At 41.5% G+C, this 26,608-nt stretch overlaps 1 protein-coding gene across 2 annotated transcripts in view; it reads left to right on the top strand.

Moving 5' to 3' along the window:
- The window catches only part of KIAA1549L (KIAA1549 like), a 169,192-nt gene that overhangs the window by 44,498 nt on the left and 98,086 nt on the right, over positions 1–26,608 (top strand). For both annotated transcript variants that reach the window (XM_087921182.1, XM_026705910.2), the window contains exon 2: positions 25,934–26,260. In XM_087921182.1, the coding sequence (XP_087777308.1) occupies positions 25,934–26,260 (327 nt within the window). The remainder of the gene's footprint in view (positions 1–25,933; positions 26,261–26,608) is intronic.

Genomic DNA, 26,608 nt, shown 5'->3' with positions numbered 1-26,608 from the left:
TCAATCTGGCCCCTTTATTGCCAGTTCCTGCACTTCTGTTACAACAGCAGGCACTACTAGTACCGGGCCCTTCTGTTTGGCCTATCATCGGCCCCCAGGGTCTTTACCAAGGTCTTGGCAGCATTGGCAGCATCCCTTCAAGCTCTACCAGTGAGGGTCCAATGCTATCTGGACGACATTTTGATCCAGTCTACCTCTGTCCAGTCAGCCGACCACGACCTTCAAACCACGATGCAGCTCTTGCAGACACATGGTTTCTCCATAAATTTCAACAAGAGTCATCTTCTACCGACAACCCGTCTTCTCCATTTGGGTGCGATCGACACAGCACACTGCAAGGTCTTTCTTTCCCCAGAGCGACAGGAGAATCTCAACAAGTTGATACTCTATGTTTGACAACTATATACCATCCCTCTGTCTCTTCTGTCTCATCTACTTGGAACGATGATTTCTTGCATCAACATAGTGCCATGGGCTTGACTTCACACCTGCACTCCACAATGGTTGGAGTTGCTGCAATTTCAACAGGCAGGAACCAGCCACTCATCCATCAGGGTGCAGCTTTCCCCAAAGTTCATTTGTTTCTTCCGGTGGTGGCAGTCCCAGGCCATGGAGAAGGGCCATCTGTTCAAGGAACCAGCCAGAATCATGGTCACAACAGATGCCAGCCTTCACGGCTGGGGGGCTCACCTGCAAGGTGAGATCACTCAGGGTCTCTGGTCCTAGGTAGACAGGTCATGCCCCATGAATCTATTAGAATTCAAGGCAATTTTCCTGGCCTTGAGACACTTCCAGGACAGGGTGATGGGGTCCCATGTGTTGGTCATGACAGACAACATGGCCACTAAGGCCCATGTCAACAGGCGGGGGGGACCTGGTCCAAGGCCTTGATGCAGGAAGTGGAGTATCTGGGGAGGTGGGCAGAGAGGCACCTCCTGTCCCTCAAGAGCAGACCATATTTTGGGATTTGACAATTCCCAGGCTGACTGGTTGAGTCGGACACAGGTTGACCATTCAGGGGTCCCATGTGTTGGTCATGACAGGCAACATGGCCACCAAGGCCCATGTCAACAGGCAGGGGGGACCTGATCCAAGGCCTTGATGCAGGCAGTGGAGCATCTGGGGAGGTGGGCAGAGAGGCACCTCCTGTCCCTCAGAGCAGACCATATCTCGGGATTTGACAATTCCCAGGCTGACTGGTTGAGTCGGACACAGATTGATACAGTGTCTTCCCCCATCCCTGTTCCAGGAGCTGTCCAAGATATTCAGAAGATCAGTGGTGGATCTATTCGCCACCCCCCAGAATGCACAGGTAGGTGGATTCTTCATCAGGTTTCCTACCCAGGGAGCAGAGGGGACCAATGCACTTCGCAGCAGATGGCCCCCAGGTCTCCTCTACGCCTTCTCTCCTCTTCCTATCATTCTGGCAATAATTTGGAAGATGTTGGAGGAGAAGGCGGAGCTACTACTTCTGGTGCCTCATTGGCCCAGGAGGCCCTGGTTCGCTGACCTGGTGAATCTGTCGGTCCAGAGACCATGGAGAATCCTGGCCAACAGGATTTCATTCAGCCAAGGGGCCTTACTCTACCCAGACCTCCAGTGGTTCCAATTGGCTGTATGGCGATTGAGTGGAAATCTTTGAGAGTCCAATCTATCAAATAAGGTGATTCAAACCATCCAGGAATCTCATAAACCATCAACCAACTGCATCTACAATGCTACCTGGAAAAAGTTTTGTGGGTGGTATTCTAAGATGGCCCAGGACCCTACATCTGCTGCAGTCTTAGATGTGTTGATGTTCCTACAGAATGGTCTGGATAAGGGGCTCTTGCCTAACACTCTCTACCGACAAATGGTGGCTTTGGCTTCTGTCTTGTCGTGGGATAAGTATTCTTCCTTATCCCACTATCCATCAGTTCACAGATTTTTGAAGGGAACCTCAACTGCATCCCCCCGTAATGCATAGGTATCCCACTTGGGATCTCCCTAAGGTATTGCAGGCCCTAACGGGACCCTCATTTGAACACTTAAGAATGGTGGGACTTCACCATTTGACTCTCAAGGTGGCCTTCCTGGTGGCTTTTATGTCGGCCAGGAGGGTTTCTGATTTGGTGGCTCTCTCTGTGAGGCAAGATTTGTGCATTTCAAACAAGAACCGGGTAGTACTACGTTTGACCCTTCCTTTGTCCCAAAAATTAATTCTTGGTTTTACAGGGCTCAAGACATAGTTGTACCAGACTTCTGCCCCAAACCCCAACTTGAGTTGGAACACAAGTGGCATATGCTGGATGTACGTAGAGCGCGCCGTATTTATGTAAAACGTACTGCTACTTTTCGAAAAACTGAAGCGATGTTTGTGTCCTTCCAACCAGCTTCCTTGGGGAGTAAGGCTTCTTGGTTGGGGGGGTTGTTTTCATTGTTTTAGATTCCAGAGACACGATACGTCTGTCAAGCTTGTTCACCAGAAAAGCTGGGGCCAACAGCAGAGGCTGGCTTTTTATAGTGGCAGATTCAGCTTTGTAACATCAGAGGGAGGAGTCATATCCCAATGCTGGACTCTCTAGCAGCGTATATAGAAAGGCTGTTCTTTGGTAAGTCTACCAACGCCCCATTTCACTGGAACTACAAAATAATTTTGATAAAGGTGATAATAATTTTGAGAAAAAGAGACCAAGAGATTTTGAGAAAGCAGGTGTTGGAACTTTATTGGTGGGATTTAAAGATTTCTGTTAGAAAGAAGAAGAAATACAAAAATCATTTGATTTGGTTAAAAAAATTATCTTTGATGAGATTTTTTAACTGAAATTGGATGATAAATATTTTTATGGATGTAATGGATTAATTCACAAGGGTTTTTTAAAATAATGTTTAAGTGTTAATTGGGATTGAACTTGGATTATTTGAAGAGAAGGATTGGGGACACTTGCTTAAATGGAAATTTAAGTGTCTAATATTTAAGTTGGTTAAGTTGTTTATTTCTGATAAGCCTTAGTGGACTTTTGCTGATTAATAAAGAGAATTCTATATTGTATTTTTTAGAAGTTTTAATTATAGCTTACAAAAATATACTATCTCCAACTGCTTATTCACAGATATTTAACTTTTTTATTTTAACCCTCAATTACATCCATGTTTTATATGGCAGTTAGGATGATTGCTTTTATTAATAGTGGAAAATGGTATCTTGCCAAGAAGTATTTATAGAGAATTTTTTTAAAAGCTGAGAAGGTGAAAGAGTCAACATCCAGCTTTTAAGGATGAGCTATTACCTTTTGCTGGTCAGTAAGGGAGGCAGAATCCTTAAAATGAATGCTAATGATCTGTTTTTCAGCTTCACAAAATCTAGTGAGCCTCTTTACAAATGGCCTTTCTATGTTATGTTTAGAATTACCGGTATTTCAGTGAGATTTATTGTATATTTGAAAGGCAGTACACTTTGTAATTTACAGCATACTGTATTGGAAACATTTCATTTAACTATCTGTAGCAAGTCTGACATTGTTTTTTCTTAAGTGGTAACCGTAGATTACAATGAAACAGTTCTGCAAATTTTAGCCTCTGTTCTGTTCTGTTAATTCAGACTCCAGCAGTAGCCTTTTCATTCTCACATGAGCTGTTCCGAGCATCCAGGCCAGGATAATGCTTCTGTCTTGCTGTTCGATAGGCTGAGCAAAGTTCTGAGGACCCACCCCCTTGACACTTGTCCCCAGTTTTTTACTCAGTCTGTCATTTGATCTAGATGTGTTCTTTGGCTAGGATTCTTGGAATGCTACTGATTTCACTGTTTTGATCATCTACAGTTGAGAGTGCAGCCCTCAAGGCATTTCACGATCTTTTCTAGATATTTGGAAGATTTTTGTGAAAAACGCTGACAACTGATGTTGATTTTACAGCTGGCCATTGGTTGCAGCAGGCCCATTAACAACTCTTTCCTCATTAATATAAATTCCTTTATTACAGCAATTGGTTAATATGTCTTACACAGAAAAGATAAGAAAATCAAATATATTATTTTTGCCACAAATATTGGTAAATTAAAGGATGAAATGGAGTGTCTAACCACCTCACAAGAATTTGGTATTCTGCAAGAGTCCAGGTCAGGGTTAGACTTCTCCTATGTCATTGAGCTGAATCTGCCATGCTGATAAAGCCAGCCCTTGTTGCTAGGCACCCAGCTTTCGACTCAGCTCCTTGTCGAAGAGCAGGTGTGTTTTTGGAAGCTGTAGCTAGTGATTAGCAGCGAAAGGCAAAAGAAGACCTCAAGAGTCATTATAGAGGCTCTCGTGGATCCTGTTTAGCTTGGAACATTGTGGAGAGTGGGGAGTCTCTCTCCTTTGCAACAGGGCTCCAGCGCCGATGCTTACAGCCCCTGACAACTGGGAGTACCAGTGTAAGAGCCTCGGTTCGTGCTGAGTTTCACATGTGCTCTAGGGCCATCGTATAGCTATTTTAAGGACTCTGGCTGCACTCAACAGCCAAGTGCTGCAACTCTTATTTCGGAGTGCCTATCAGCTGTTTGGAAAGAAAAAAAGCAGCCATTAGTAATTTGGGTATTACAAGCAGAATTCTTCAGGTCTCACAGCATTAAACCCACTCACCTGACCTAGAAGTTAGGGAGGCACTACAGAGAGTCTGCTTTCAGTGCCTTTATTGTAAGTCCCAGACAGGCCCAGTCTATCCTACCAGACCACAGGGAGGTCCATGCTTCCAATCTTCCCTGAGGCCATCCAGAAAGAAGAGACAATGGGACCATTCAGCTAAGCGAGAGGCCACAGCCAAGATTAAGGCCAAAGTCTTTGCCATCAAAAAGGCCTCAAAAACTCAAAGTTGAAAAGAGAAGACATGAGATCTTGGAAAGACAATTTGCTAGAAGCCTGGAGCAGATGCATGGGTGGAACCAACCGTTGCCTCAATCTGGTGATTTGCAGGCCTGCCCAGAAACTGTATCCAGGGTTGGAAAGGCAGAACTACGCTCCGCTCATCGCCTATAGACTTGGTCTCCAGATGGAGCTGCTGAGGACCTTTTCCCTCAGGACTTAAGTAGAACTGGCCCCAGTTTTAGGCAGGCTGTCTGGGTTTCAGAAGCATCCAATCCTCATGATAATTCATCCCAAGGCAGCCATATACAGAAGGCAGAGGCCACTTTTACCCCTACAGCTGCTGGCCTATGCCCTGTGGAACTTCCTATAACCAACAGGCCTGATATTAGAGGTTCTTCTCCTCCCATCGGAGGTCATCCGTCCTTCTTTGCTTCGCAATGGGAGGAGTCAACTTCGGACGCCTGGTTACTCCAGACTGTGCGGTCAGGTCTTAAACTCAACTTCCTCTCCCCTCCTCCAAGGTTTTTTGTCTGCTGCCCCATCTTTCGGGCCCTCATGGAATTTGCCATTCAACACTTGGTGGACATAAAACCCATCCAGGTGGTTCCAGAGGACCAACGGGGTCTGGGCTTCTACTCCCAGCTCTTCATAATTCCAAAAGTCTCGTGGTAGAGGGCGATTCTTGACCTCAAGTCCCTGAACAGATTCATTCCCTACAGGTGCTTCAAGATGCAGTCCCTCCAAACTATCCTGGAGTGTCCAGGAGGGCGACCTCCTCTCATCCATAGATCTTATGGAGGCATATTTCCATGTCCCGATCTGGCTCCATCATCTCCAGTTCCTTCAATTTTGCTACAACAAGCATTACCAATACTGAGCTATGCTGTTTGGCCTTTCATCGCCCCCCCCCCCCAGGAGATTTACGAAAATTCTGGAGGCATTGGCAGTGTTTCTACGCATTCTACCTTTGAAGGTCCAATGTTACTTAGATGATATACTCATACAATTGTTCTCAGCCCTTACTGCCAACAACGACCTTCAGACCACGATTTGGATTCTGCAGGAGCATGGCTTTTCTATAAATTTCAACAAGAGCCATCTTCTCCCAACCACCCATTTTCTTCACCTGGGGCAGTCATCGCCACGATCTCCTGTGAAATCTTCCTTTCTCTGGATCATCAACAGAGATGGTCTCCTATATAGCCATAGTCCCATGGGCCTGTATTTATGCCCAGATTCTGCAGTGGTTCCTGTTGCCATTTCAACGAGCTGGAACCAGTCACTCATCCCTCAAAGTCTGGGTACCTCCACCAGTCTTCTATTCCTTCTGGTGGTGGCAGTCCCAGGCCATCAGGAGGGGCCATCTTTTCAAGGAGCCAGAAAAAGTCACAATTATGACAGATGCCAGTCTTTATGGTTGGGGGGGTGCATCTGCAAATCGAGATAGCCCAGGGTCAATGGTCCCAGGAAGACAGTTCTCACCCAATCAATTGGCTGGAACTCAGGGCTGTCTATCTGGCTCTGAGATATTTCTGGAACAAGGTGACAGACAAAGGGGGACCAGGTCCAAGGCCTTGATGCAGGAAGCTGAAAGCTTGGGGCTGTGGCCAGAGAGGCACCTTCTTGTCCCTCAGGGCAAACCATATTTCGGGGGTCGACAACCTCCAAGTAGACTGGCTCAGTCGAGCTAGGGTCAATCACTTGAAATGGTATCTTCACCCATCCTGGTTCAAAGAGGTATCAGACAGGTTCGGCCCTCCATTAGCCGACCTGGTCACCACCCCTCAGAATGCTCAGTTGGAAAGATTCTTCACCAGGTTCACCACCCAGGGAGTGGAGTGGACCAATGCACTTTGGAACAAATGGCCTCCAAGTCTCCTTTACGCCTTTACGCCTTTGCTCCTCTTCCTCTAATTCAGCCGTCATTTGGAAGATGTTGGTGGAGAAGGTGGAGCTAATGCTCCTAGCACCCCATTGGCCTAGGCGCCCCTGGTTCGCAGACTTGGTGAACCTGTCAATTGCTCACCCATGGAGGATCCCGCCCATCAAGATTTCTGTCAGCCAGGGGGCTCTGCTCCATCCAGAACCCCAGTGGTTCCAGTTAGCCACCTGGCCCTTGAGTGGAGATTGCTAATAAAGGACAATCTGTCATCTAAGGTAATAAAGACCATCCAAGCATTGAGAAGATCATCCACAAATCACATCTATGATGCTGCCTGGTGAGCTTTTTGCAATTGGTGCTCTAAGACTAATCGACTCTTGTCTTCAGCCACAACAGCAGATGTTCTGGAGTTTTTTCAGGAAGGCCTAGATAGGGGACTCTCACCAAACATGCTGCTCAGAGAGGTTTCCATCTTGTCTACGATGCTAGCTTGGGATAATTACAACTATGTCCCACCATTCGGCAGTACACAGGTTTTTGAAAGGGGCCTCAAACGTGCATCACCAGGTAGTCCATAGGTATCCCACTTGTGACCTTTTGAAGGTGCTCCAGGCCCTTATGGGATTACCATTTGAACCTTTGAGAACAGTGGGTCTTCGTTTCTTGACTCTCAAGGTGTCCTTCCTGGTGTTTGTCACGCCGGCCAGGAGGTTGTCAGAGTTGGCAGCTCTTTCTGTGAGAGAGGATTTATGCATCTTCCATCAAAATAGAGTGGTGCTGTGCCTAGACCCCACCTTTATTCCAAAAATCAATTTATGGTTCCACAGGGCACAATAACTAGTCCTACCAGTCTTCTACCCTAATCCCCGCCATGAGTTGGAACGGAAGTGGAATATGCTGGACGTACGGAGGGCTCTCCAAATATACATTAAATGGACTGCAACCTTTTGTAAAATGGAAGCTATGTTTGTGTCCTTCCAGCCTGCCTCTTAGGTTCCAAGGCTTCCCCATCCACAATGGGCAGATGGATAAGGGCTTGTATCACTACAGCCTATGAGACTCGATCTCTCCAGGTGCCCAAAGGACTGATGGCTCACTCAACCAGGAGTGTGGCCATATCAGCTGCCTGGGCTATCCAGGCCCCCATAGAGGAAATTTGTAGGGCGGCAATTTGGGCATCACTCCATTTATCTGGTACTACAAACTGGACACCTCTACCTCCACGGAGGCAGCATTTGGCAGGAGAGTGCTCCAAAAAGTACTTCCAGAATCAGAGGATGTGGACCAGACTTAGACCCTCCCTAGGACACGCCGGCTTTGGTATGTCCCTGACCTGGACTCTCGCAGCAGTGGTGAATAATGGACATTGGTAAAACTTATCTGAGAAGCCCCTTCTATACACGCTGCAAGATAATCCAGCCCTACCCTGGTGCTGTCTGGTTGTGGTTGGGGAGGGTTCTTCTCATTTTTCTATTTTTTAGAGACATACCACACCTGTCAAGTTACTTCGCCAAAAGCTGGGTGCCTAGCAACAAGGGCTGGCTTTATCAGCTTGGCAGATTCAGGTCAATGATGTAGGAGGAGGAGTCTAACCCTGACCTGGACTCTCTTGCAGCGTGTAATGAAAGGGCATCTCAGGTAAGTTTTACCATTGCCCATTTTCACAATTCATCAAGTACAGTTTGTACCTTCTAACATACACAGTAGATTGCTTCTAAGGATAGGGAGTAAGCTCCAACACTTCTACCCAGGCATCTGTTTTTGACAAGTTTTTATGGAATAGAGGGAGTAGGGAAACCAGTCAGTCTTTTAGGGCTCAGTTGAAATAGATAGCAAATTGATTTAGATCATTGTTCTTTATATCTTTCATACTGCTGCAGCAGTACAATGCGTTTTTATGTATTTTTTCCTCAGTTTTTTCTTTCATGAACCACTCACTAAAAAAAATGGAATCCTGAGATTTTGATCTTTTGAGTCCCAACCTAATCCATTGAGTCGTCTCTACATATTAGGAAACAAAGTGGTTTCATTTGTTCCTTTCACGAAAGCATTAATACAGCAATGTTTTAATTTAGGTAGCTAGCATTACTTCTGTAGAATTCTTAACTTTGCTGCAAGTTGGAAAAGTTTAATCTTTGTCACTTGTGTATTCTGTATGCAGGCTTTATCTGAAGTCCATACTATATAGATCAGGGGTCGCCAACTTTTTGGACCTCTGGGACCACCAAACTCATAATTTTAAATCACAGGGACCACTAACCAGTTCTGTGGGTGTGGCCTAATTTGTGGGTGTGGCTTGGTGGTCATGTGACTGGCTGGGCATGGCTTGTATGTAAATATTTTAAATATATAAATATTGAATTTTTTTTATAAAAAAGGCAACTTTTACCCAAAATCAGGCAAAGCAGGCAGGCAGATTGAGTTGCTCACAGAATCAAAGATTCATTTAGATCTATCTATCTGCCATCGGCTAGCTGAGTCTGTCACATAAAATTTGCTTGCAAGCAAACTCATAAAATTTGTTAGCAAGCAAACTCACAAAATTAACTCACAACACACCATGTATGTAAATATTGAATTTTTTAATAAAAAAGAGCAACTTTCACCCAAAATCAGGCAAAACAGGCAGGTAGATTGAGTTGCTCACAGAATCATTCAGTGATCTATCTATCTGCCATCGATTACCTGAGTCTGTCACATAAAATTAGCTTGCCATGAGTCTGCACTGAATAATAGAACCTTCAGTCCTAAGGGAGGTTTGGCTGTGCTTAAAAGCAGAGCCGAAGATCTAAAGACCAGCTAGAAAGCAAGAAATCCAACCATTTCCTGCTTTCTAGCTAATCTAAATCTCCCAGAACAGCTGATGGTCAGAAAAAGGAAAAATAGCAATTTAACAGGCAAGTTTGCCGGGAAAGGAGAGTGGGCGGGGAGGGTTCCCATGGGCCATGTGGGTGGTGCAGTCTTGTGTTTCAGCGCAGCCTGGATTAATTGCTTTGGAGAGGGTGCTCTGGGGGTGAGATTTCTCTGCGGCCCCCAAAATTTTCTCACAGCACACTGGTGGGCCGCCATGGCCCACCAGTTGGCAACCGCTGATATAGATGGTTTACTTTTATGGCTGCCGTATCAGTGTGTTAGATGTTGATTATGGCATGAGCTTCTAAGTAATTTCAATTCCATTTGTCAGGGACTGCTCGAACCTCTATCTTCTATATGAAAGGTACTGTCACCCTGAACCCTTGGGATATAATATATGGTGCATATAAGAAGAAAAGTATGATCTTCTCTGTTCTTCTTACCCGTTTTTTAGCAATAGAACTTAGAATTATATACTGCTTTACAGCGCTTTACAACCCTTTCTAAGTGGTTTACAGGGTCAGCATATTGCCCCCAACAGTCTGAGTCCTCTGGGCGTTGCGTATTAAATGGGCCCACAAGAAGTGATATGCACAACCAGCAAATTCCCTTTCTGACCCTGATTGCTAAACATCTGTGGTACAATTTTCTTTCATTCTGATATATAAACACATCAAAACTGTAAAATATTGCATACATTATTCATAATATAGCTTAAAAAGTAGAGAAAGATCTCAGCATTCTTTCCTATATCCAGCAAAAAAACAAATAAAACCTGGCCTTAACTATTATTACCCCATCCGATTTGCCATTGTTATCTTAACTCTCATATATTAAATGCAACCATCAACCTCCCAAATGTTGCCAATTATTGGATTTGGGGAACAATAATGTGATAGAATTGCTAACAGAATAATTTTTTCTTTGGGAAGGGAACATTATTTTGGCTGCACTGTTTCGTCCCCTTATCCTATATCGCATTAAGGCTATTATAGTATAAGAATGATAGCCTGGTAGCGATATCATTTAGCTCCAGCATAGTGGTCAAGAAACCACTTAGCTGTCCCATTGAATGTTAGAAGCTGCCACACCATCATTTTTCTTTTAATGTTTCACAGCTAGTACTTCAGTTACCATATGGATCTACAGGAGTTATCTTCAATAATGTTTTCTAATGCAGTGCTTGAAGCACTGCCTTTGTTAGTACAAAGTGTGAGTCAGGCAAATAATTCGGTTAAATCCTACTAGTAGAAACTGCTGAATCTTTATGTCAGCTCAGGACTTGTCTTTAGGCACAGGTTGCTGAATATATTCTGAGGGCTGAATATGTAAGATTAGAGATGCACTTCTATGCCTCATGGAAGTAGATGTACAGTATTAGAAAAGTGCTTGATCTGAATTGCTCTTAAGATTTTTTTTAAAAAAATGATTGTAATACAGAAAGGCTAAGATGAAGGAAGTAAGGAAAAATAGATGGTATTGGATACACATGGTTTGCTTATGTTTTCTCCAGGGAACCTTGATCTCTACTAATGAGATTGTCAGATTCTCTGCTTTTTAGAAGTTCCATTTTCATGCTAATCAGCATATCACAAAGGTGCTACTAGAATTCACAGCAGGGAACATTTTTTTATAATGGTGTTCTCTTGAAAACTGTCATTTTTCTCGTTATTCACATATTCATCTGTTAAACCGTAGTAGTAACATGTGTTTTATAAATGCATTGTCTCCTTAACCTTTGTTAAATGATATTTTCTTCTTTCCTTTTGCATGACTTACAATAAGCTTTATTTAACTATTATTAATCAACCTGCCATTCCTTAGAAATCATGACAACACAAGTGTTAGTTTTGGTAGAATAAATGTATTTTATGATTACTTACTGTAGTGGGCATTGTCACAACTATGTGGAATACAATTTAGATTTTAAGAAGTTTACAGATAGTTTTCAACCTATAACCACAATTGGGATTAGGATTGGCATTGTAAGTCAGTGTGATCATAAAGCAAAATGTCATGGAACTGCAATGATATAGGATGAAGTTAGGAACATACATGTGTTTGTAAGTTTATAAGTAGTCTTTATTGTTGATTGAGAACCCAAATGATTGTATGATCTAACCACAAATATGGATTTGAAAAATAATTTCTGAAGACCAGGGTAGTTTAGTTTCATAGGAAAAAGATATGTCAATTATAAATTATATAAATCTCTCTTTCCCCCCTCTCACTGTTTTCTCCTGTGAAACAAAATTATCTTGGTTTTCATAAATTATTTTTCAAATCCATACTTGTGGCTGCTTATAAATTTTATTATGCTTCATTTTATTCATAGATATTGCATTTCTTTTACAACACCTTCCACTAGCAAAAAGTTGCTAAAGGCCCAGATGATGATTAGCATTTTAGCAATAAAATATGTTTTTAAAAATTATGGTAAGTACATCATGTTTTAGACATACTGCTATTGTACACTTAATAGACTGCAATATAGTGTAAACATATACTAAACAAATCCCCCAAAATAGAGTGATGATAAAAATAAAGAGTACAAGTTGTACATGAATTGGATGTAATAAAAGCAAGGATGTTTTGCAAGGAGACACATATTGAATGATGTTGGTGTAAACTATGTTTAACAAGATCTTTTCTGTGGAATCCTTATGAAGAGGATGTGTCTGGTGTTCTTTTCCCTCCCCTTCTAATCCCAAAATGCTAGAGAATTTCTGGAAACCATTCACACCAATCAATAGACATAGGGGTAAAGCACATTTACCCACTCAGAAGAGACAATAAAAAAGATAGGAAGAAAAAAAACCCAGGATACATTCCCTGCAGCCAAAATCCAGATAAGCACAGATTAACACAGACCAACAATCAAGTAGAAAATAATGCCCTAATCTAGGAACTACCAAAGAGAAAACTACATCCTTACCAAATTGGCAGGATAAACCAAATACATTTGCAATGATGATGTTGCCTACCTGAGCAATGAAGTGTTTGCAAGCAAATGAAATGTCTGCAAGAGAGCACAAAGGATTCCACAGTTCAACCCTGTATACTGTATTAGGATGATCTTTTCATTGACATAATCCACACTTTAATTTACTTTCTTTATGTCTCTCACTGCGGTTTTTAAACACCAGGATTGTGGCAATTTTGCCAAATTTTTTCTCTTTGCACTTTTTAGCTAGGAAAAATGGATCTCAGAGAATATACCATTTTTGACTTTTGTGTGGGTCTTATGACTTAGCCACAGTCTGAAGAGTTTTTAATTTTTCAGCAGCCTCCACTGTGGACAAGTATGGTTAAAAAATATTAAGAAACCAATGAAGTTTATTACTAAATCATGTATTAAACAGCTGCTGCAGTAGTTGAAGATGCTAGCACATAGTATATAGATTTCAGGCAGCGTGTGCATGATCTGACTTTTGTTCATGATTGTAAACTGCGAAAGGAAGAAGTATGGCAAAGGAGAGAGAGCAAGTGAACAATGAAAGCAGGGCCGTTAACCAGAATCTAATGTATCTAATTCTTCAGATTCAATGTGTTGCCATAAAGAAATCTGAAAGAGTATCCAGAGTTACAAAAACTGGGCTGAAGTATGGATAATCATAACCATGATTAACAAGTCAAGCAGCTTATCGTTAGCCTGTAATTGCTGATACAACAAGACCGTCAGACACAAGCAATAGGGAATTTTTTTGTCTGAGCCTAGGAGTTGTTAATTTCCTAAAACCTAGCAGAAGCCTCAATCGTGCAAGATCTGTCCCAGTTTTTACTGCACATTATCTCTTGCACTCCAAGTATTTCCTAGACTTTGGGGGAGAGGGACTGACCTTAATATTGTCATCTTTGGCAGCATTGTTTGGCCTAGTGTCAGCTTGTGAGCTGTATTTCAGCCGAATGTTCTGAGGTTTCTTCCGATGCTTTCTCTCCTATTGCTCATCTGAGAATTCATCAAATCTAGGCAGAACAGTGTCTTAGTTGCATAAAGGTAGCCCTTGACTTACAATAGTTCATTTAGTGATCATTTAGAGTTACAACAGTGTTGAAAAATGACTTATGACCATATTTCAAAGTTATGACCTTTGCAACATCCCGATGATCATGTGATCACAATTAAGATGTTTAGCAACTGGTTCTAATTTATGACAGTTGCACTGTCCCCAGGGTCATGTGATCCCCTTTTGTGACCATCTGAGAAGTAAAGTCAATGGGGGAGCCAGATTCACTTAACAACTGGGTTACTAACTTATTAACTGCAGTGATTCACTTAACAACTGTGGCAAGAAAGGTTGTAAGATGGGGCAAAGCTCACTTAACAGAAATGTTGGGATCAATTGTGGTTGTAACTTGAGGACTACCTCTATATGTATGTCTTCAGAGCCACTTTCACCCCCGTTAGGTAAGATTCCTCTACTTGGATAAAGCGTCTCTCACAGGGAAGAATTTTGGCTGATAATCTTGGTAGCTTATTTTTTCACCCCAAAAAATCCATTTTATGTGAATTTCATAATTTGGTAGTGATCATATATTAATATAGAAACCTCTTAGATTATTTTTTTATATCATGCGCTCTTTTAATGAATACCCATTAAAGGCACTTTGCATTGAGTTTCAACAAAAATAAGTGTCCTTTTGAAATCAAAGGGTAAATTGAGAGTGCTTTTAATTGACATTTAGGCCAGTTGAGCTACAGAAAGTGTCATCATAGATAGTAATACTTGTATTATTACAATTAATTAATAATTATTACTAATAAATAGTAATGTTCTAAATAAGGCAGTGTGCTGTGAAGATGGAGGAAAACTATTATTCTTAGTGAATCCTAATTTATATTTATTGTTCTCAATGGATATCTAGGCAACCTAGTAATTGTTGTAATAGTTAATCTTAGTGTCAACTAAAAATACTCCTTTGGTTTTTTTAGTTGCCAGCAGAGAGGGAGTGGGGGAAAACAGTACATTCCTTAAATGTCTCAGATAATCGCCTTGGCAGCCCAAAGCTGTTGATGCACAACAATATTACTGGAGAGCATGATTGATGACTCTTAGCTATGGATGTGTCCCATTGGAGAATATACGTCCAGGGGGTGGGAGGAAGACCAGGGTCAAGGGGGAAATGAATGATGTATTTTAGTGTCGGCAGCACCCAGCTAACACCAACATGGCCACTCCTAATAAATCATATTTTTTTTACTCTGAGAGGTGCAGCCAGAGACTAAGATTTGAATGGGGGTGGATTTGTTGGAGCCCTGACACTTAGGGGGTTGTGTGTACTTTTTCCTTGAAGGAGTAGGTTTATGACTGAAGGGTTTTCTGGATTTGCTCTATTGCTGAAACAGATCAAATCAATATGAACAAAGTATTACAAATTAGAAATACGATGAACCCTGCTTTATCACTGCAGCTTTTATAAAGCAGGACCATGGATAGTTCCCAGTAAGTACTGCTATCTTACCTAAAGCAGGAAGTCTCAGAGAAGGGAGTGAGAAAAGTTAATGCATGAGGAAGACATCAGGATCAAACTTTGGAATAAGTGGCACATGGAAGAGATTTGATTGTGAAGTCTCCTGCTCTTTTGTGGCCTAGAGTAGAAGAAATTGTGAATTGGGAGTGAATCATCGTCTGAAATTGAGGGAAACAAATCATATATTCTGGCAAAAGGACTCTCCATATACGGATAGCATTTTAATCTTCTGAATTTCATTATTCCTTGAATAATATTGAACTGAATATTAGGTTCCAAAATAAATGTACAAGCTTATGAAAAGTTTTTTTTTATATTGCTGATGGAAGGACAAATAAGAGTTCAAAAAAAAAAAATCTTCTCATAGTTGTAGAGAGTCTGCAGCTTCCGGCAAAGGCTTTTGGAGCTCTAAGAGGTGCTGTGGAGAAAAGAAATAAGCAAATCAATAAATGCCACTTCAATTCTTTCAGTATTTGAATCAAGGCTGTGTAATTTATTTCAAAATATATTCCTTTTGATTTAGAAATTTCAATTATATGTTTTCCACTGTTTCATGACCTACAGAGGAAATACAGGCTCCATTATAGTCATAAGGGGAGTGGAGCTCTAAGTTCTGCTAAAAGCTCAAATTCAATGTCATTATCATCTTAAGGAGAACAGGTCCACTTTGATCATATTTTATTAAGATGTTGCTTATGCAAAAGACGAAGTAACCCAAAGCTGTACATTGTTTGCATTTGCCATTATATACAGGTTACTTGATATTTTATGAGCAATTAAAGGAGGGGATAACACCATAACAACAACACATCTAGAATCCCCCAAATTAGGAAATAGGTGTTCCTGTGTCAGATCTTGTTAGAGGTAGGGGGAGCCTTGGTGGCACAGTTATTAATGCAGTATTGCAAGCTAACCTGTCGACTGCCAGGAGTTTGATCCTGACCAGCTGAAGGTTGACTGATCCTTCCATCCTTCTGAGGTCGATAAAACAAGGACCCAGATTGTTTGGAGCAATATGCTGACATTGTAAACTGCTCAGAGAGTGCTGTAAAGCACTATTGATAGTGGAGGAGGGAAGTACTAATCCTTGGGCTGATTGGTAGCAATGTGCTTAAAGGATATGAGATTAAGACATAGGGGAGGAGATAACTGGTTTTTAGTCCAGCTGAATATGAGAACAGGGCATTGCTTCCCTTCTTCCTGCATTTGAATTCAGTTAAAAATAGTCTCTTGATAAAGAAGAGTCAGAGTTGACCTTGAAGAGGTCCGAGGAGCAGAAGTTGTGCATATAGAGCTGTTCAAGAAACATTCAATGCTCATGACTTTATTGATTTGGACTAGTCTGGTAAATGTTTTTTCCAGTAGGACAATTATCCATCCTTTTACATGTAAACTGGAGTTACATCAGTGACCGGATGTATCATCCTTTATTTTTTAAAGGTTAGCACATTCTGCCAATGATAACAAAATTACAGCTTCAAATGTAGCCTTTCCCCTCTACAATATATCTGAGCTGCTTCTAATTCTTCAGTTCCTTCTCTGTTAGCATTCTTATGCATTTAAAAGTGGGATGCTGTTTTGTACCAAATATTGTTTCAGAAAAAGAGAGTCATTGCTTTTATCTTTGTATTTTGAAATGGATTTCAATTTTAAAATGTATTGAATTAATTTACATTGTAGGAACAATTCAAGGTGAATCCTATATCAATTAAAATGAAAGTTAGTTTACTTTTCCATTCTGGGAAATGTAAAAACTAGTTAGCATACCTATAGAGGATAGTTGTAGATATTATGTATTACATAATGTATAATTATGAGGGGATCACATTTTGTTAGCTTTTGCTCTATCCTCTTTTTGTCTGCTATCTTTTCTTGAGTTTCTTATCTTCAGATATGTTGAAATTAGGTCAAACAGACTGAGAACTCTGGGAATTGAAGCTTGTACAATAGAAGTCGGGGAAGTTTGGTGTAGAGATAAGCCGATACTAAAAGTAGAGATGAAAATCTCTTTCTCTCTCTCTCTCTCTCCCTCCCTCCCTCCTCCTGTCCCCCCCTTATCTGTGTTCCTCTTTGTATGCCACATTTTTGGTTCCATTTCATTTCCAAAAGCAGTTAATTATACAGTCCCACTCACTCCCCCAAATGCTGTCATGTAAATAACTTTAATCGCATTGGAAATATAGGATTAATGTACTGGCAATTTGAAAATGCTCTGGTATTTCCCTTTGTTATGAAAGGTTGATAGCCTTCTAATTATTAACCTGCTATCTTGTCTTCCCTGCCAGCTTTCTTAAAATGAGTTCCCTGCCTTCACTGACAGAATTGCTTAGGCAGAGACTAGATTTTCAGATGCCTAAGATACCATCAAAGAAAATGAAACTACAATTCACGTTATTAATCTATATATTTCTTGCACATTAAGGGCACGATCCAGCATATTTATGTTTTATTGAATAAAGTAAAGGATTGTAGACTTTAAAGAGCTTTATTTTAGCTGGATTGTGTCAGTGTTTAGAGATAGAATAATTGTAAGTAGAGAAATCAAAATGGAATGTTCTTTATATCTCTGGATAATCTTTTGTTTTGGCTCAGAGGTTTGAGCCTGCTTTGTTAGAGGACAAAGACTTGGACAATGAGGAAGAGGAGGATTTGGCTTTGAGGTTTGAGCCTGCTTTGTTAGAGGATTTGGAGTTGCCTTCCCCCCCAGGACTTTCCTCTTCGGCAAGACCTTCCTCCCTGATTGTGCCTCAGGTGTCGGCAGATAACCAGGAGAGCGTATCAGAGCCTCTGACTGAAGATCAAGCTGAGGAATGCTGACTTGATGCGAGACAACGGTGCAGGCAAAAGTGCGAGCTGCAATGCAGAAAGAAGGGATGAATCAGAGACTGAGATGAGGGACTGCCACGCCCCACAGGGAATAAAAGTGGGTGTGTTCGCTCTGGGAACTTGTTCAGGACAACTTGTTACTTAGTGAGAGAAGCTTCGGAATATCCTGTGTGCGAAGACAGCTTGTGATTTATGTTCCTGCTTTATTGTCGGACTTGGCAGACAGCTTGTGTGAGACTGCCAAGAACTTTATCAGCTCAAGGAATTTAACCCTGTAATTACCGGACTTGCTTGCATGTTTGTGTTTAGTTGGAAATTTGGACTTCTCACCTTGTTGGTACAGGTGAGACATAACAATCTTTTATCCATTTTCCTTTTTTAATCATTTTTATTGAATTATAAGATATTGTAAAATACAAAGTACAGAAGTAAATAGAAAAGCAGTGAGGAGGAAAAGAGGGAAGAGAAGGGAGGAAGGAGAAGAAAAAGAAACATTCCGACTGTCTCTGTTGCAGTAAAATAAGGAACTTTTTGCCTTTTCATAATAACATGAACAAGCCATTTCCGTAAAGATCTATCATTCTCCTCACTGCATCAAGAGTCAAGCATTGGGTTAGACTCCTCCTTATGATGTCATCGAGCTGAATCTGCCACACTATAAAAAGCCAGCCTCTGGTACTTTTTGACTCAGCTTCCTTGAAGTCAGAGCTAGTGTCTCTGGAGTCTCAAAGCTTGTCTTAGCATCAGAAATTTTTGTGAAAGTCAGAAAAATCAGCAGAATCAACAGTGCAGCTCCCGGGGACCCGGGAGAGCTTGCACCTCCATGGAGAGTGGAGATCCGCTTTCTGGTTTTCATCACGACCAAAGCTTCAGTGTCAAAGTCATGAGTCTAGGCTGGGAGAGCTCGGCTGAGCCTCCCATGCAGCCCTTGTGAGGTGTGAAGCTCTAAATTGCTGAGAGTGGAGATCGCGGTCTGGGAGAGCTTGGCTGAGCCTACCACATGTCTCCATTAATAGCACACAGGCCCGATTCTTATCTGCGCCTCTCAGCTGTCTGTCAGGCCTCTGATACAGCGCCTGGCAGTGAGCCTCTTAGAAGACACAGGCCAGGCCCAGGCTGTACTTTTTCATCTGATCCTCTCAGCTGGTGTTCGGGCCTCAAATTCAGCACCTAGCCAGCAGATCCACAGAAGACACAGGCCAGGCCCTGAGAACATTGCCAGGCTCCATAGACTGTCCCTGACAGGGACTTTCTATTGGCCCCCGTATACGTGGCAGTTGGCCATTTTGGGAACAGGCCCTTAACCAGCGCCATTTTCTTGGTCCTCTCAACGTCATTCCAGATCCATCAGGCCACACCTAGGACAACACGACTTGTGAGGAGCTATCAGCACCTCTAGTATAGTAAAGTATTGAAGAAACTGTGGGAACAGTGTTTAAAATGATTGAAATTTACATAGCTTAGAATTTTATGAAACCATTTGTGTACAACTCTAAAAATTATCTAGCATGTATATAAAGATATGTTGTAAATGTGGATAATATAAAGGGTCATTTCATCATGCCTGGTGGACTTGTAAAAAAGCCATAAATTTTTGGGTTCAAATACATGTAACGATGCAAAGAATTTTAAAAATCAACATTAAAACCAAAACAAAAACTTTTCTTGTTGGAATTAATGGACAGTCAATTAGAAAAGAATCATAGATGCGCAAAAATGGAAAGAATCTGAATTTCGCACATTGGTGGATTGATTGGTGAAAATGACAAAACTAGCAGAGATGGTAAAATCAACTTGTTTGATTATGGGAAGATGATTTGGTACATTTATTAATGATTTGAAATCCCTTATGATTTTTTTTGCTGAAAATGATTGAACTTGTGATTTATGGATTTGAAGATTTGAAAGGGTACTTTAAGAAGGAAAGAAGGCAATTATGACATATTCTTAGAAGACTAGAAGTCACTTCTTTAGAATCTTCCTTTTCCTTGATTTCTTTTTCATGTTTCAACTATATTTCCTTATTCTTTAATTTAAAATTTGTACTGTTTTTAATTCTCTTGAAAAACGTCTTCAATTAATATTATTTTAAAAAATGAAACATGTCTGGATCTATGTGGAATAGAAAAGATGTTTTGTTTTAGGGAAAGCAATTTTATCAGCTGAAAGTCTTTCTAGCTCCTTTAGCATTTTTTGAGGCATGTAGGAGGTAGAATAAGTTAAAAAATGAGTCTACACTCAGTCTGCAATCAACAGGTCATTGGCTCTTTGCTCTTTTTTGTCTCTTTTGTTAGTGTTTAATCTTTGGTTTTATATCTGAAGCAATGAATTCAACCTCATTTTATGTGTAGCTGCTGACTTAACCAGGTTTATGGTTTAGCAAACAATGGAACCCACAAAGATACAAATTATATATGTATTTATTTAAAATATATTTTGAATTGCTCTCATGAAGGGATGAGTAGGATTGGTAACTACCAATACCAACAGTAAATTCAAAATAAATAATTCTCCAGCATGCCTATGGGAGAATCCAAAAATATGGGCTGAATCTGCCTTTCTGCCCAAAGACTGAGTTATCAACCTTTGCCATGCCTCTTCCTGTTGGGCCAGGAAGTCCCCTAGCCCCAGTCATGACTCAGTCTTGGCCTTATAGAGACGTGGCAAAGGTTGGCTCCAACAATTTCACAGAAAGCATTTCAAGAGTGGATTCTCCCAAAGGTTTGCTAAATGCAAAAAGACAGATATTAAACAGGCAGCAATTGCAACTTCTGTCAGCTCCGTTTTTTCATGGCTCCCCTGAATTACCAATAGAAGGCCTAACAGCCCAGATGAGAGCCCCAAAACGACCCCCCAACCCCTTAGGGGAGGTGCAGAAGCCGCAATCTCCCTTAGCGTGCCATTGGCATGCCCAAGCACATCTGGGTAGCTCTGGGGTGGCCGTTTGCACTATTAGTGCCTTACAGCTGATCTTCAGGGCAGGCAGTGGCCATTTTGATTGTGTGGTGAGTTATGCAGGCTATCCAGGAGACTGGTAGGGTCGCCACTGTCATGGCCCAGGGAAGGCTCCCAGGGCTGGATAGGATTGGAGGATTGAGCACAGAACTCCCCCTAGCATGATCTGAGCAGCAAGCATGATGGCTGACCAAGACAACATGGAGCCCAAGCGTACAAAAGGGTCCAAGCAGAGCCCCAGGAAGGCCAGATCTGCAAGTAAAGAGGCTGCAAGCAAGCTAAAGGCAAAAGCTTTATTCCAGAAAGCCTACAAGAGCAGAAGAAAGAAGGTAAAGAGCATTGGAAAAACAGTTCTCCAGAGCTCAGCAGCAAGCAGAACAGGAGAGATATTCCTCCTCCCTCCATCCAGAGCCTGGTTGTACCCACCCTCAGCAGCCATTAGTACAGGAGTTGCCTGCAGCTCCTGGAGCTTGGTCACCAGAGGGAGCTAGCAGGAATTCATCCCATCTGCAGAGATTTCCCTTTGATTGCATGATCCCTAGTCCTGCAGACTTACAGGTCAGAGACAGAACTAGGGTTCCAGAGGCTACCTTTGCTCCCATGGCAGCAGGTCCATGCTCAGCAGATAGATTGGCCCCAGAGTTATCTGATGAGATTAAAGTCCTCATCTCTCAGGCCATTTCTCAAGGGGTAGCTCTACCCTGAGGGGGAGGAGCCATCCATCTTCCCTAAGTTCTGATCCTCAAACATTGCAATATCAGGCAATTGCAGTGCAATATCAGGCCTCCATGAAATCCCTTAGGCCCCAGAGGGCTACTTCTCTGGCCCACTCCATCAGAAGAAGGGCATCTGGGATGGAGGAGGAAGATCAGTGTTCTGACCCAAGCCTCATTCAAAGCATACACCAAACAGAGATAAAAGCAAAACCTTTTTAATGCTTTTCTCTGAATTCTTTTCATTCACAGTAAAACGGTATTAAAAATTAATTGTCCCAGATAAGAACAAGCCTTGCCAAGGTTGTGCAAAGCTGCCAAGAACACTCGATTAAATTGCAAGGAAATAATCAAAACCAAAAGTTTAAAAACACAAACCAGGATAGTCTGAACTTCCACAAGACTTGAAGTGCAAGAACTTCTTTGCTTCCTGCACCACCTTTGAGGGCTGGTTTTTATCCCTTAAGGGAGGGGCCATCACCTTGCAGCCTTACTCCCGAGTCACCCATGCTGCTGCAGTTGCTCTTTGAGCAGCCCTGCACACACGTGCACTGGGCACTGGCTCTTTGGGGTCCTCTGCATCACTGCTGCCAGCCTGCACAAGCTCCAAATGCAGCACTCCACTCTCTGATAGCCTTGGCCCCATCTCTGCATCACATGCAGGCCCCTCATCTGAGTCCCCGTTCTCCGAGACCTCAGCCGTCCGCATCTGCTGCCGTGAACCACAACAGTCAGGGAGAGCAAGGGTCCTCAGAAGATTAGGATTTGTCCCCTGATCCACCCTGTCCATGGGCCTAGTCAGTCCGGGGCTGTTAAATCTCTCCTCCACAAGGCTAGGACCACTCCCCAAATTGATCCTCAGCCTAATGTTCCAGCTGCTTCACCTGAAAATCAGGGTCCCAACAGCAGGTTTTTTCCAAACCTACTGTTCTACAACAGAAAATCCCTTGCCCCAAGTTGTTTCTGGATATAGTTCATAGGCTATGTTCATGGATGCAGCCAGGATCCTTTCCCACCCCAGATGGTAATGATAATTTTTTTTAATATGGCTCCTCTCCTTACAGAGTCACTACAACTGCCCCCTTTGGACGACCCTTTGGCATCCCTGGTCTCTCCCTCTGCCATTTCCAGCGACATAGCAGAGGCCCTTAAGACAGAGGATAAATAAGAAGGCGGAACAAAATTTCCGCAGCTCTCACCAGGCCAATGCCTGGGTGATCAAAGCAGTAGCAGCCACTTCCTTTTTCACTAGAACATCCCTTCTCTGGCTTCGCCAATTACAGGCCAGGATTCCCTCAGAGGATATCAGAATGCATCAGGACATCAATACATTGGTGGCGGTCACTGAATTTGTGGCCGATTCTTCCCTGCATGCAGCCCAATTTTCTTCCAGGGCTCTGGCATCCAACATTACTTCTTGTTGTCTGCTATGACTGCGACATTGGCAAGCAGATGCTAGAACCAAATGGAAAGTGGCCTCAGCTCCCTACATGGGTTCTTTCTTATTTGGAGAGGCCTTACATTCCTTCCTAGTAGAAAACAAAGATAAACGGAAGGTGTTCTCTCTTAACAGGAGGGCTGATAGAAGGGCCTCTCCTTACACCCGTAGGTAGCCATTTCGTTCCTCAGAATCAGGTCAGGCATTCTCACAATTCCAAAGGTCTACCAACCCAGATCATATCGGCCTCCAGATAGATCAGGATTCTGAGATAGAACTAGAGAACAGTTCCAATCCCTTTCATCGATCCAAATGACTGCCGGACCCCTCCCCCCATTGGCAGCCAGCTTGCCCGTATTTGCAGACCGATGGGAGGCCATCACATCATATTCTTGGGTCCTGGAAACTGTGCGATTCGGTCTCACCCTGGATTTTCTGTCCACTCCTCGGAGGACGTTCACCCATTGCCCAACCTCCAAAAATCCTTTAGGAAAAGTGTTATCTGGACAACATCATTATCCAGTCCAGTTTCAGCCAACAAGCCAGGTCAGACCTGGCCTCCACAATGCGGGTTCTACAGGAACACAGATTTTCCCATCAACTTCCAGAAAAGCCAGCTAGTTCCATCCACTCACATACTATATTTAGGTGCAATGATAGATATCAATCTATGCGAGGTTTACTTGTCTCAGGAGTGCCAGGACAGCATCAAATCCTTGGATTTTTTTTTTCCATTGAATCTTAGAATGAATGTTAATTTATAATAAATTCCAGTGTAATTTGACCACTGCAACAAAGGCCATTTTTCCTTGTGTTAGACTGAATATTCTCCAAAGAGCTTTGGTTTGAGACTTCCCGCCCCAAATCTCCACCCCATGGAATATAAAAGCAAAAGTAGAGCAGTCTGAGACACCAAAATAATGGTTTTTGATTAAATGCAAAAGGATGCCAGAGACCATTTCTGGAAATTATTGTGTAGAATATTCCAAAACTGAAATGCCAACATAGAAGAGCTTTTCCTATAACTATCTGGCATAATAATTGTTTGTAGTCGTAGAGTTTGGGGATATCCAACTCCCAGATAACAATTACAACATTTAGAAAGGCAATTGCTATCCTCTTACTCCAATTTTATTTTCTTTTTTTCCCATTTGACGTTTTTTGAGAATGGCTTCTTATGTAGTATCTAATTGGTTAGTGTCTGTTGACTAATGGTATAGAATGTATAGAATAATTAAAGCCATGAGTGCAGTGTAGGAATTTAATTTGGATGGTTGTTCTTGATTGTATGAGACAACAATGGTATTCGTACTGCATCTCATTATTACTTCCTAGTTAGCTATCTGGGTTGTGTTTTTTTTAAAATAAACTTTTATTGATAGTTTTACAAACAACATACAAACTACTAAAAAGAAAAAAGCAGAAATGATAGAAAAGAAAAAGAACAAAAAAGACAAAAGTGCAGAAATGCAGGAAGAAAAAAAAAATCAAGCTCCCACTTTGCAGCAAATTTTAATTATGGCTACAAAGTTATCTCTTGTTCTATTATTATAAAAGAAAATTCATTCCTTTCTGTTACCTAGCTTTTTTCTCTACCCATCAAAACCATTTCCCCCATTTTATACAAAAAACCTATAAGGGGTTTCTGGTTTATCATAAATATATATTTTTTATCTAAGCAAAAAAAATAATTTAGTATCTCTGCAAGTTGCATTATCTTCGCCAATCTAGTTAACTATCTTTTAAACTGTTGAACAAGAAAGATGATTCAGTTAAGTCATCTATTGAAAGGTGTACTGTCCATGCAAAGTTTTGATTACATTGGCAACATTTTGCATTACTTTCTATTCTGTATTGCTCCACTTATTTCTGTACTTAATTTTTTTTAAAAAATTCCCAGTCTGCTTCAATATTGTGTACTTGGGCCATGCTGCTTCCTGCTACATCCCCTTTTATTTTCTTCCTTGTTGCAGAAATAGAGTAGGTATGGTACTATACTGCATTGATAATGTAACATAATTTCCTGATATAAGGTGGTAGCTGTACCAGATGATATTTCATAGAAAACCAACACTACATATATATAGTTTTACATTTTTGTGTTCATGTTTGAGTATGAATGTATGTTTCTATGTACATATGTGCCCTTACATTATTTTTTGGGAGATGTTTATTGGGACATTTTAACCTTTATTCTCCTTTCTCTCATTTTCTTTCTTATATTTTCTTGCTTTTCCTACACATAATTATATACATAATTACTGCTGGCAAGATAACACCTACAGCTGCTCTGTGAAGGAACCCAGCCAAGGCTGACAATATTCCTATGCAGCATTGATTGCCAAGTCACCAATATATACTTGTCAGCATTTCTTTTATTTGTTTGGCTTCTGACTCCAACTTTTTTAATATGTTAGCATATTGTAACTGATAACAACATTGGGAATTTTATCAAGTGCAGCTTGGTCAAGTCTTTGTATTTTATGTAACTGATAACAGGGTTGGCAATCATAGGCCTTTTAGGCATGTTAACTGCACTTACATTCACCTGTAATTTATCCTTGTTAACGTTTTACCTTTTTCTGCATTTACCAGTGTCAATGAAACTGTTGCCCAGATTTATTATTATTGTTGTTATTGTTTATCCCAGAAGCTTTTCTGCTCTATGAGAGGAATCTGTTCTCCCAGAGGAGTAGGACTACTTACATTTTGTCTACTTCTTGCGGATATACTTGTTTCCAGCTATGTTTTATTTGCGACATGACTAGATGCCAATGAATTCAGGAAATTGAATTTTTATGCCAGCATAATCCACCCTTGACCAGCCCAGTGCTCCCATGTGAACTCAAATTAACTGCTCTATTTGAAAGAGCTGGAGGTGGATGTTCAATCCCTTTCTAAAAAAATTCAAGTGCATGTGTTCTGTTTTAATAGAACTTTGGTAGTTTTTCATTACAAATTTATTATTTTTCAGGTGCTGAGCAACAGCGGATAAATGTTGCTCCCTCTTCAGAACCTTTTACTAACTGGAGATCTGTATTATCACCAACATGGCCTTCTAAAGAACTTGAGTCTTCCTCAGTGGGTGACATTTCAATGAGGCAAGCCTTGGAGAATGCTAATTTGCTTCAGATAATAAAAAGTACATTAGCGGGAACTCGGACCAGAACTATGGATCAAACTAGGCTTTTACCAACTCTGTATCAAGGCAGTGGCAACAGTGCATCGCAGGAACCTTCTGAGGTATCAACTGAATCACCAACGAAGCGTCAGGAAGCTGATGAAATGACTATTGTATCAGGTTTGCCTCAAATTAGTGTGGCCCCTGCATTGTCTACATCATCATCAGTGACACATCCAGCTACTACTTTGTCATCTCAGATAATTCCATGTACAACATCTTCCATTTCAAGTGAAATCACATTGAGATCAAACATATTTCCAAACTTTCCATTACCATCCCCTTTGTCTTTGATAAAGGATATACCTCATATCATTGTTGTTTCCAAGCCGTCTGTGTCATCTACCAAAATGCCCTCGTCCATAAATGTGAAACATTTATTCAGCACAAACACAGCTAAATCTAATTCAAATAAAAAATCAGGTAATTCACCGAGCACAACAAAATATGTGTTACCTAGAAAGGTTG

The sequence above is a fragment of the Pseudonaja textilis genome, chromosome 1, assembly GCF_049901715.1.
Source record: "Pseudonaja textilis isolate UNSWEBS1 chromosome 1, rPseTex1.2, whole genome shotgun sequence".
Classification (NCBI taxonomy): Eukaryota; Metazoa; Chordata; class Lepidosauria; order Squamata; family Elapidae; genus Pseudonaja; species Pseudonaja textilis.
Note: the sequence above shows the minus strand (reverse complement) of the source record. Positions and strands in the feature narration are given on the sequence as shown.